This window comes from Anser anser (genome assembly GCF_964211835.1).
Source record: "Anser anser genome assembly, chromosome: 12".
Classification (NCBI taxonomy): domain Eukaryota; kingdom Metazoa; phylum Chordata; class Aves; order Anseriformes; family Anatidae; genus Anser; species Anser anser.
The window spans coordinates 13,621,960-13,634,773 of record NC_139733.1 but is presented as its reverse complement, the minus strand read 5'-3'; the positions used below and the strand labels follow the sequence as shown (position 1 = coordinate 13,634,773).

Sequence of the window (12,814 nt, the reverse complement as noted above, 5' to 3'; positions counted from 1 at the left end):
TGGAATCAGCCTTATCATATATATATGGACCAGGTAACAGCTGCGAGATTATCTGGAACTTGTTTCCCAAGATGGGGAAATAGTTGCAGGTTATTCAAAACCCAGCTGAACATTTATCTTCACCAACAGTAGAAAACTAGCTCACCTGGAAGCCACAAACTAATCTTCCATGTACCTGGACGCAACTTCTGGACACAAAGTGTGCCATGCTTAAAGGTAACAAAAAAGAAGCCCGCAGACCAACCTTCTGAAAATTGTATTTTATTAAACATACAAAAGCTCAGCACTTCTGTAGAAAATTGTATCTTCATCTCTAATATAGTAATACTGGTTAGCTTCCTGCATCATCAGTAAAACAGCAGTCCAGCGTTTGTTTTTCTCCCCAGCAAAGTGCAATTTCTCATTTGATGCAGCAAAAGTCAGAGGGCAGCAGATAGAGACTGCCTGGGATCACCAATGCATGTCAGCTACACGCATGAGACTACGTGCACTTCCTATAACCTTCCACTCGCTACCACTGCTTTCAGAGACATGAGACTGAATTGACAATATTAAAATACCAGAAAGAAGAATGAAAATAATTAAGGCTAATAAGGTAATTCCTACTTCTCAAAATGTTTGTGATTTATAAATCAGATCTCTATTTTAGTACCATTTATAGGAAACATTTGCTTCAATGTATATTCAAGTTAAATCCTTTTGGTATGGGGAATACAGTCTCAAGTACTAGTTACAACAGAAACCTGTAAGCATCGCAACACTACAAGAAAAGTGTTCTTATGATATAATGATAGCGCAATGTTTAAGCTACTAAGTCTATGAAAGCTAATCAGGCAGAAATGTTTTCATGACTTAATTTCATGGAGCATTTCCATTGTCCTTGCTAAGTGAAATTCAAGAAAAAAACAGTATGTATGGCAAAACACACCAAATATTATAAAGAATATATATTTGATTATTAACCAGTCTTGTTTCAAGGCAGCAGGTTTTATTTTTAAAGTTAAAGGTGAGTGACCTCTGAGTATCCCCTTAAAGACGTGCAATTTGAAGTTTTTATGTAACGCCACCATTTTGGGTGCTTAACCAAGAACAGCTTCTGAGACTTTTAAAAGAAGTTGAGGAAAATCACTGCTTTCTGGCAAATCTTCCCTGTCTTAGAGCACGGCTAACCTGGACACTCAAGACTTCAAGTTACTTTAAAAATACTGAGTCCAAGAGATATATTTTACAAAAATATTTTGTCAAAAGTTGTTTTTCCTTTAACGATGCACTTCCAAATACATCAGCCAAAGAAGCGCACATGACTGTACAAATCAGAAACGGCAGCAGAGGGATGGATTGTCAGAGATAGGTACGAACACGTTTTTCCTAAGGATTTCAGATCCCAGACCATGTGATGAAGCTGGCACTTTCTCCATAATACACACAGTGCCCCACCTGTTGGTAAGGATTTGCCAGTTCAGGGGGAATTAATAAATGGTGAACGATAGTATCTCCTTTCTCTCTGAGTTATAATGAATACAGATGCTCCAAAATGCTTTTTTCCTGAAGTCAGTATCACTGACTTCCTACAAATAGCATGCTACAGTCATCTTTTCCATAGATAATACATTTATGAATGGCTCGCCCCGGCTGCTGGTGCACACTGCTGAACCACGATGTGCTGTAAGCATGCTGCAGTAACTGGAACAGAAATGCACTTGAAGAGTTTCTAGCCAGGATTCAGTGCAGAACCTGAGAGCTTCTTTCTCACTGGTGCTTCTTTGGTGGAACACGGGATTTTGCAACCACAATTGGAACTACAGAGAGCAATCCAATCAGCAAAGCCCAGAGAGGGCGGTAGAAGAGCCAGCCAACGGAGATAGTCAAGAGTGACAACGAACTGGCTACGCAGAAGGCAAAAGCTTTTAATCCAATGTTAACCAGATCTCTCACAACAGGAAACCAGTCCACTGCAGAAAGAATTAAACGGGATAAAGTAGTTGACAAGATTATCATTTACAAGCAACTCTTTTTCATACCTAGGATCCGCACATAAACAATTGCAATCAAAAGGAAGACTCAAATTATTATCAAGGGCACTGGAAAAGGCATTTCAGAGTATCCTCCAGGCATTTGATAAATAAGCAACAGCTAAACATCTAAGACAATGGCATCCTCATCTGTTCAGACAGGAAGTCATGCAAAATTAAGTCTGAAGTCTTGTCCAATGCTTAAGAGGCAGTGTAGACAGATAGCCTTGCAGCTATGGAACAAGTCTAAGGCAATGCAATAATATGCAAGCCAAAAAGGAATTTCTGGCAAAAATAATCCTTCCAGTTGTATGTGTATGGATAAGTAAATAAATAAATAAATAAGGAGTATCAAAGTTTATCAAAGCGAATAATAGCTTTGATGTTTGGAGTTTATGCAAGTTTGAGGCACCATCCTCCTGTTCTGTGTTTATTCCAACATTCTTCTAAGTTAAAAGGATGAACCAAAACTTCTTTGCTGTGCCCACAATAGCGTAGAATAACAAAAGACAAGTTATTATAAAACTACTAATTAAGACTTGTTGGGAGACCACCTGTATATGGGTGTAGAAAGAAATTGGATTGCAGCAGCCACAGCAAGACTTGAAAGAACCAGCTCAGCTTGTGCTTTGGCTTCTAATTTTGGTAAGCACTGGGCTGGGATCTTCTGAGACTGGCAGAGAGATACCTGTTTGTTTATTTATCTTCACAAAGTCTCCATCTGGTGCTGGAATCCTGTTTATCCGCAATTGTTTACAGGGACTTTCACACTGAATCCAATCTAAGATCAAACAAGATTCTTCCTGGCCTCCAAATTAATTGATTGCACATCTGAGCAAGAGAGGACGCTCTGTGGATTATGATCCTATTTCTAAGTCATTTTAGCTTTCTGTCACAAACTTACCCAAAGTGTACACAATTCGGGTCATTAGGTTGATGCCTACAAACATAGCCAGCCAGCCGGCTGCACGGAGGGCCCAAGTCTGCATGGTGTTACTCTCGTGCTCTTTCTGAAACACCTCCTGAAAACAAATGCCATTACATGCAGTCTGTTTCTCAACTTCTTTTGAGATCCAACTCTTTCCAGTGCATTCTGAACAAGTCAGAGTATTTTAGGGGTGCAAGTTCTCCTGTAAAAGACACTTTGCAGTTCATTCTTTAAGGCGTTTTTTTTGGCAGTAATATCCCAGCACACTACAAGAGATTTCAAAGCGCAGCACAAGGGAAGCCTCTATTTTTCTAAATTAAGACAGCTAAATAAGCACCCTCTGACACTCTCTATAACCAAAGAGAAAGAGAGGGAGAGGGTGAGCACAGGTTTTGGTGCAAATGGATACACTGAACATTACTGTGGAAAACAGGGCACAAGTAAGTACATGTAACATGCAAGATTTAGTTTCAGTATCTTTGCAGGAAGAGAGAAAAGGCAATGAAGGAAAACTGCATGAAAGAAAAAAAAAAAAGTAGTATGCAGAGAAGAAAAGATAAAAGATGTGTATATTTCACCAAGCAAAGCAAAACATCTATTTGCAAGAATTCCAAGAAAGATTTTTTCAAAATGGATTGCGTGCCCCTCTCCCTCTATAAAACCTACACATGCAGATGGCTAAGAAATAATACAACACTCATAGGAAAAGACACACGTATGACTGATTGACTACTTGTATGTACAAATACTTTAGAATATATTCATTTTTAGTGAGTTCGTTTCCAATGAACTAAAATTCTACTTGACGAAGATTCAGAGCTCACAGCAGAAAGCTGATTCTACTGCTACTCTTTCAACTCAAAACAAACGCTTTAACTGCTTTTGGAAGCTCCTGTAAATTCCTGACATCTGGGATTTTTGCGGCAGGGCATAAAGCAATCATTAATGGAAACCAACCTACTAAAAGTAGTAAATGAATCACCAAATTGCTGGAGCATGCAGGATTTATTGGAGCATTATGCACCGCCTGAAGGTTCTTTCTCAGCCAGAAGAGCAATAAACATTTCAAGCAAGCCTAAACTCCCTGTTTAGAGAGGCTGAAGAAAGGATAGCTCCTACGGTTTATTTAATTAAAGCCTGATTTGTACAGTTTTTGCATATGACCTTTTCAAAAGCATGTGTTTGTGTGTGTGTAAGTGGGAAGCTACCAAAGAGAAAATAAAAGCAAAATGAGAAGGCACAGGAACACTCCTTAGAGCAAATGATGTTCAGTAGCATTACAAGGGGACTTTTTTTTTTTTTTTTACTACAGTTTAGCTACAGCTTCTTCTTAAAATGGAAAAAGAAGTAGGAATAACTATAGTCAGATTATATACTGCTAGCAGGTGAAGCACAGCATTTAGCTGCAACACAAATAACATGCAGAAAGCAGGAAGGCAAACACAGGCTGTAACGCTTTGCCCTAGATAAAGCATGGAGAAAAGCCAATGTTTACATCAGCTATCTCCTCCTCTAGAACAGGCCTGCGGGAGAATGAGAGCTTATTCCATTGCTGCTTCTGCACTACCATCTGTAATTTTAACCCTTCACTTGTACACTGTGGTATCTTACCTCCACGGACAGATCCCCAGGGTAGAGAATCTGCAGGACAACTCCAGACTTGGTGTGATATGGAACAAGTTGATCACCTTTCTGGCGAGCAATCACAGTCACCTTGGAAGAAAGAGAAATAATTTTACTGGTTACTGAGTTAGGGACAGAATTTGCAAAATTCTCAAGCAGCTGAAGACCCACCTTATCAGCTGAGCCCAAATGGGGGTCATCTCCACTCAGACCTGCATAGAAGAATGAGACACGAAGGTCTCCCACCTACAAATAAAGAGAATATTTCAAATCAACAGAGAAAGATTTCTTTACAAAGGAGAATCACAGAAAAGACAACTATGCATGGGAACGCTATTTCTGTATCATCACTTTTCTTAAGCATTTATGTCAAGCCAGAGGATATCCTGTAGGAATTCTAAGCTGCACTTTTTTGAGACCTAGCTGATAGCCAAAATGTGATAGCTCAAATGCTGCTTTGCAACATCCCCTCTGATTTAGCTGCATGAACACATTAACACCAAAGAGATCCTATGTTCATCCCTTGTCATTTCATCTTTTTTCAGAGGAGGGCAAGCAGCACAAGCTGAGAACAAGCTACTTCTTTGTACTCAGTTCAGTACAGCAAGGCACGGGTGGAACCTACCTCCCAACACCATCCCATGCCATTCTATCTAAAAGCATGCTAGACAAAAAAACAAGCAAACAAACAGAGAAGATGCAAGCAGAATCAGAAGCTTCCTTCAAGACAATCACTCTCACTGAAGGACTGTACTAACGGTATTGTCCTATGTGGTACTCTGTACCCCAAGTTCTACATGTTGAAATAGAAATGGGACATACCCCAGCTTTCTTTTTCACATTATAGCAATTTCTGCTTTAGTTTTTTTCTCATCTTACTTCTGGACGCCTGGGGTTCTCGCTGTGGTAAAAATAATCTCCTCCCCGGGTAACGTCAGCATGTGGATCCTCAAGGTTTGACAAGCTCAACTGCTTGAAGTCATCAATCTTATCCACAAGACCTAAGCAGAATAAAGAAACAAGCTCAGGTCTGGTGTCTAACAGCCAGTTTGCAGGCTGGCTTCCTGGCTTCATTTGAAATGACTGCCGTTGCAGAAAGAACTGAAGTCTGCTGCTAACAGAAGACACGAAGTCAGTACAAAGCAATTCTTACCTTTGGAAAGGACAAAGCTTCCAACCTGAACATTAGGAGAAACAGCAGTGAAAGACTCCACAGCCATGGCACTGGGGAACAGAAAGAGCCCCTGATTAGTTCCAGAATTATGATCAAATTCTTAATTTGCAGTATGTAATATAAAACACATAAAAGGTACTGTATCAAACATCAGGAGAAACTCAATGAGCTAAATAGCTGACATATGTGAGAACAAATTCATTGAGAAACTGTCCTGACTTCTTGGCATTGGAACCACTAGAGTAAGTTAAAGCAAGGTACGACTGTCTCATCACCTGGCTTAACCTTCCATCCACACCATAGGAATTCATCATTTTTTTTCTGTGCTGACCCTATGTTTCAAGTGACAATGATTAATCACATTCCCAGATGAATACTTGCAATGTTTAACCACACGTCTAAATGTACTTTATTTCTAGCCTGAATTTACTTAGCTTCTGCTGGAAGTTATTAAATCTTATTTGCTAAATTAAGAAAAACAGATCATAAACCTTCTCCAGATAAAGGTACTTCTATATCATGGCCAAGTTAAATAAATTCCCAGTTCTGTAAACCTTTAATTACAGACTTGACTTCATTTTCATAAGTGGCCCTACTGGATTCTCCTCGGCAATAAATAAACGTTTTTGAAAACAAAATCTATTAAGCTGCATAAACAGTAAGATGGATGGATGAAAGGAAGAAGACATGCTGTACACACTCAAAATAGTCTCATTAATGCCAAGTATGTATTCTAAAGTTCATCATGTCTGCATACGTAGTGCTGTTTCAGGCAAGGATCCACCACAGTTACACTCAGACTCCTTGGTTTGTACACTCAGATGAAGCATTCTAAGTTGCAGCACTTTTTAAATGATGTACTCCAATAGCACTAATCAAATATTCCCTACTCTCAAGTGCAGATTTGCATTTGCTGGAGAATGCTCACTGAACGTTCGTTAACAAAAAAGCATGCATGGGGACAAGAGACAAAGCAGGTATGTCATCTATGCATCCTTTTTCCATTCTCATCTAAACAGGTCTATGTTACTTGGGACTTATAATTAAAAACGTGTATGTCTTCATTTTCCTTCCTAACGTAGTATTTCCAAATAAAGGGCAGTTTATTTGGATGAGCCCATAGGGCCAAAACAAAGCTCTGGAGATTAGGCAGAGTTGTAAGTTTTATTCAAATCCTGGTTCTCCTATTCCTTTGGCTGTATTTGTCACTTACACATTTTTTTATTTTTATTTTTTTTGCCAGATGGTATCCTGCATCCTAAGGAACCTAGCAGGTGCTGTAAGAATGACAAGCAAGTTAAAACTTAGTATTAAAAATGGCACACCGCAGTGTAATTAAAATGTTGCAGACGAGAGAAATACAAAACTGATTATATAAAAGCAATTGCCACAAATATGCCTGAGCTCATACATGCTAGCTTAAAAGAACAGCATGCAAGTGGTATGGCAAGCTCATGGGATGCCTGCTATTCTCACTCTATTTGTGAGAGAAGAAAGAACTAGTAATAGCCTACACTAACAGACAATAAAAGCCAGAAAGAAACCCATTCAACTTCTCCCACATGGAAACCACGTGGTCCAGAGGTACAATAATAGCCTGATGTCCAGCCATGGCTAATGAGTAGCATAATGCTGGTTCCACCAGGCAGCTTGAAACTGCTACCTATCTGTGCCTAAATTCTCCCAAATAGAAAAAGACAAACACTTTCCATCTACTTTGCTGTGTCATGAAGATCAGTCATGGAGCTCTCATCTTTGATCACATACATTGACAGAATCTAGAGAGACTGTGCTAGGTGATAAATTACCTGGGGTTTTTATGTCCAATTTCTCGATCGAAATTCCTGCTGTTCACAACTTCAGATTTCCATTCAGTATCTAAAGAAAATGATACGAAGGTTGAGAAGACGGAAAGAATTGCCACTGAGATCTTAGTTACTGAAGACACCTCTCAATCAATCAGTTCTAAATTACATAATTACACTCACAGTAATACTTTTTACATCAAGAGACAAAATGTGATAGTCTGTAATGATACTTAAATCCAGCCTCCTAACATATTAGCAATGAATGTAAGGGCTTAGAGAGGGATTTTAGAGATAAAACTGTAACTCATCTTCACTCAGTGGGAGCTTTCCTGTTGGCACCTTCCCTGATCAGACTTTGAGTCCTGGCTCCACTCTTTGGGATCAAACTGGTTTTGCAAGGAAAGGCTGTGAGCTCTGCTGGAACTAGCAGATTTCAGCGCAGTCAAACAAGATAGAGATGGAACCTGTAGCTGCCACTGTCAAAAATGCATAACACTGCCTTCATTTGGGCTACAGCAGGCTCCCCGCATCCCCAGAGCAGAGTAGGGGGTTAGAGGGGAGAGGAGTCTGGAGTGAACTTGAGCCTGGAAAAGGGTGGGAGCAAAGGGGTTTTCCCAATACCCAAATCAGTAATTATGTATTTTATTTAACTGACAATATATTAAGTTAGTTTTCCACAAACCAAACCTGTTCTGTCCACAATGGCAAGTGATCTCCCCGTCTTTGACTCCATAAACTCTCTTGTTCTTATTTTTCCTATTCTCTCCCCAAATCTGGCTGCAGGGTAAACGAGCGATCAGCTATCTAGGCCCTTGGCTGCCAGACAAGGACAACCCACCAGGATCTAGAAAAATACCAATTTTTCCTGGACAGAATCCAACAATCTTGAGAGCACAGTTTTTTGTTTTTGTTTTGTTTTTTTTTTTTAATTGCCATTTTTAATAGCTCACACCCACCACTAACTTTGCTCCTTACAGATCACCATGCTGCAGAGCCCCATGCTACAGTGAGCTGGGAAATTTTTGTGATCGCACCCAGAAACCGCACCCCCACGTTACGTATCCACGTGCTTTAACTGGGAGTAAATGAAGCAGAGAGACTCATCCCCAGATACACAATGACTCAATAGTATTATTTTTGCCACTGGGTAGATCAGAATGATCCTCCCACTTCTGCTCCTACCAAAAAAGAAATACTTGGCAAAAACTACAGCACACATCAGAAGGTGGTGGTGGTTTTCATTAGATAGTATCAACACCTAAACAGACTCTCAACGTGCTGCCTTTATAGGCTGGAGCTACGCTGTTCTTCCCTGTCTGTTCTCTTCTGCTCACACCTGACATATGCCTAATTACAACACTTTGGAAGAGCAATCTCAGAAGTAGCTCTGAACACACTCTGCTCCCAGCTCTGCACAGTGTGCTCTCCATCTCCCATCACCAAGGACCCTATGGGTCCTACCCCTGGAGCACACATCCTATCTCCAGATGCTCTTCCGAACGCTGGGATTTCCAAGACAAGACTCAGATATTCTGTAGCAGTTGCTTGCTAACAGCACATATGTTTGTCAACTTACTGTATGTATACTTTGTTTCTTTCTTAATCTCACCATTTTCTTCATATTCCCTGCAAAGAAAAGATAAAAGAATTGGCTTCATGGTCTATGCTCAAGTTTTAAAGAACAGAAGGAAAGGTTTAGCAATCACAGGGGAAAAAAAAAAAGGATTATAAAGTTTTATTTAAAAAAAAAAAATCAGGACCAAATATTCAGGAATAACAGTTTTGATTTGGCTAATCAACTAGCAGGCAGGGAATATTACGGGGGTGGAACTATGGAATTCCTAGCAGTCAGAAAGAACATCAATACATTAGAGAAGCTTCAGGAACGTTAGAAAGGTTAGCAGTCAGCTGGGCCTTTGGGAAAAACAGGAGTGTTTTATATTTTTTCCATAAATTGTTAAAGATTTTTGAATTCTGCTGAAAACACATATGACCGAAAATCAATGGTTTCTGAAGAAGCCCAGAACAGGACAACAATAATGAAAACAAAAAGCCACAGCCACAGCACGGAGGTCAACAAACCCCATACAAAGCTATAATAAATCAGGAAGTGGAAACATTTTATAAACAGCCTTGATTTTATCAAATGCAAATTCTGCAACATCAGCCATCTACAAAACCTGACATCTTTAAGGAAATTAAAGTGATTCCATGAAACACCCCAGAATTCCAGAACTCTCCTGACAGAGTTCAGTTGTGTGGTTGGTTGGTAGGTGGCTTTTTTTTTGGCTTTGTGAGTGGGAAAAGAAAAGAAAAAGAGTATTTGTTAATGGGATCCTGTTAAGATAACATATTCATAAACAACTTTTAAAAGTTTCTTTCACTGACCTAGAATCTTCATATTCTACCCACTGGTACATTTCCACTGTGCGCTTAAGCTTGACAGCGTGGATTGTCAGCCCATAGCTGGGATCAAACAAAGGCTATATCAAATATAAAGAAAAAAAAAAGTCAGTATAAATGCTGTACTTCACAAATTCAAACACTATACTTTTATTACTGATTACTTTTATTACTATATTACTACTATACTTTTATTACTTTGCTAGAGCAAAGGTAAAGTTCATCCTTTAGAAAACATGAATTGAAAGAAAAACATGTTTCTAAACAAAGCGACAATGTGCAAAAGAAGATGAAATAGAGGATCAAAGCTTCTCCAGTTTGTTACTTCTGCATGGCCAAAGGAGCAACACGATGCATCAGTGCTGCCTTCTCACCACACAGCCTCTTTCATTCAAAAATCTTTAACAACTTCACAACTGAATTAAGTACCTTAAACACATGAGGTAGCATCTCCATCCCATCCGTACTGTAAAAGCATAAACACTTTATAATGCCATGAATGTACAACAGGTTCCTTATGCAAAAGGAAACTGAAATTATCCTTCAAGTTAGTGGAAGGGTAAACACAGCATGTTGCTTAGGAGAATGAAGACTGGTGCTGTACAGCACCTCCCTGATTTTGGCCAAGAACTATAGCTCGGATGGTAGCACGTAATTCTTACAGGAGAGGAGACAAGCTACTTGTTTTCTGCCCGGATATCAGTTTTAATTGGCAGCAAAGATTTCTTCCCTCCGAGCTTGAAATTCTCCTATCTTCAAGATGCTGGTTGTATTTACCTTTGATGTGCTCAAAGCGCCAGCTAAGTGCACTAGTCTCCCCTCATTCTGCTGAGACACACTGTGAATGTTATCAAGAGGAATCACAAGAGAAAGTCCTTCATCAAGAGATTTGGCTGTCCTCAAAGCTCGTCCCTGTAATCAAGAAAAACAAAATCAAGTTGTAGAGAAACAGAGATATTGCAGTATTTTGTGAAAAAGGTTAGCAGACAAGCAATTTGCAGACCCTTGGGACTCCTACATTCAGACTCAAGGCACGCTCTCAAAACCCACTTGTAATCCTTCACTCTCTTTCTCCACATCTGACAGTTTGGTGCAGTACTTCTTACCCATGCAGCAGGACAATTAACACTGACTTAACTACACAAACACACATAGTTTATTATTACAAAGGTCTAAAATTATTGCTCTTCATCTCTTACCTTATTGTTCCTGAATGACTGCAAAAATTATGTTAGTTATAATCCTTTTTCCAAAGGCTTGTATAACTACTTGACTACTTAATTTTTTTCCTGCACAGTCACTGAAACTGGGAGTAGTTCCTTTTCCTCTTGTCGAGGTACGAAAGAAAGTGTTAGGTGAAAATTCACCTAAGTGAAGGTCTAATACCTCACTTCAAAACTGCCAAAATCACGCACGTTTGCAAGGGTAGGGTATAAGAATTCCTTGTTTACTTTTATTACTTTTAAAATCTAAAACCAAGACAAAGTAACACTGAGAATAATTAACACCCTCACTTTTGCAACATGGAATATGAATTCCTTTAACGAAATTGTAACAGCACTAGAAATGAGGACCCTGTGTTATCTCGAGAAGGGAGATGAATGGAATGTGACTGTCTCATACAAGCCTCTTTCAATAACACTATATATAGCCTGTTTCCCCACCACTTCATAGGTTTTGGATCTTACCTCCCACCACACACATCCTACGTCTCTGTCACACTCTGTTCTATAGAAAGAACATCTGTGGCCCTGTGATTTCACTCTTCTGTTACATCCCAAGCATAAGCACCAGACTCTCCAGACATACTGCTCTCTTTTCATGGATGCAATATTAAAACTTTAGCATGACAATTTCAGTGAGTCTATACATGCCAAACCAGTTGAATGTCAACTCGGCTATGACATGTTAAAGCGGTGTATAAAGACTGACAGTACTTCACTTACTTCGTTGGTAAAAAGAAGGTAGAAAGACAGAAGAAATGTCACAAGTCCCATCAACATGCCTCCAGAGGTCTCGCTGAGCCTCTCCAGGAACCCCGGTTTGGCCTCACTTGTGATTTTAACATGCTCTTTTTTGCTGCTTGTGTCAGAGAACTGTTGGAGATAAACCAAAAATGCAGTATCGGTGTGAAAGGGGAAGGCATTCTGTTCCAAAATGAGTTTTGTAGTTTTGTTAAAACTGTTACTCTGCAAAGTAGTACCTCTTGTCTTGGGCCTAAACTTGCCCACTCTTATTAAATACCAGGTCATGCTTTTGATACCAGAAATGCAGTCAATAAGCAAACTTAAACCTGACGGAGAAAACAATTGGTTTAACAGTTGTTCAGCCCACCCCTCCAGGCCTCCTTCAGTCAGTCCCAGCGTTCCCAACTTGGTGCCCACGCCCCGCACTCGGGCCATGAGAAATTGAGTAATGCTCCCAGATTCCACACCAGCTACAACACAGCTATAAATAACGCGTTACGCTTTACTTCGCCAGTGGCAAGCGCCAGCATACTTTAAAATAAACGCTGCTCGGGCACCAAAGAGGGCTATCAACACAAATCTGGCATCGCCCCCCTCGCTGGTGCGGCGTTAAAGGATGACAGCGGGGGTTACACCCCCTGCGGTACGGGGGCTGCAGGGGCTGGCCGCGAACCACCCCGGGGCAGCCGAAGGAGCCCCCAGAGCGAGAAGGGGCGGCGGCAGGGCCAAACTTACGTTCCTCGACATCTTGGGGCCGTTCCCCCAGCGGGCAGCACCCCGGGACGAGCCGTAGGAACCGCCGCGAGCACCGCGCTCCGCCCGACCCCGCCTCAGGCAGACCCCGCCTCACGCCTCGCCTCAGCCACCGCCGCGGTGCACGCCGGGACGCGTAGTCCCAA

At 40.5% G+C, this 12,814-nt stretch overlaps 1 protein-coding gene across 1 annotated transcript; it reads right to left on the bottom strand.

Moving 5' to 3' along the window:
- Positions 1-245: 245 nt before the first annotated feature.
- Positions 246-12,809, bottom strand: TMEM43 (transmembrane protein 43). Its single transcript, XM_083796214.1, has 12 exons — positions 12,651-12,809; positions 11,895-12,044; positions 10,726-10,860; positions 9,934-10,028; positions 9,122-9,171; positions 7,546-7,615; positions 5,717-5,787; positions 5,443-5,564; positions 4,735-4,809; positions 4,552-4,653; positions 2,917-3,034; positions 246-1,952 (listed from the first exon to the last, which is right to left on the bottom strand). The coding sequence occupies exons 1-12, from the start codon at positions 12,660-12,662 to the stop codon at positions 1,750-1,752; spliced, it is 1,203 nt and encodes a 400-aa protein (XP_083652340.1). The 5' UTR covers positions 12,663-12,809; the 3' UTR covers positions 246-1,749.
- Between the last annotated feature and the right edge of the window lie 5 nt (positions 12,810-12,814).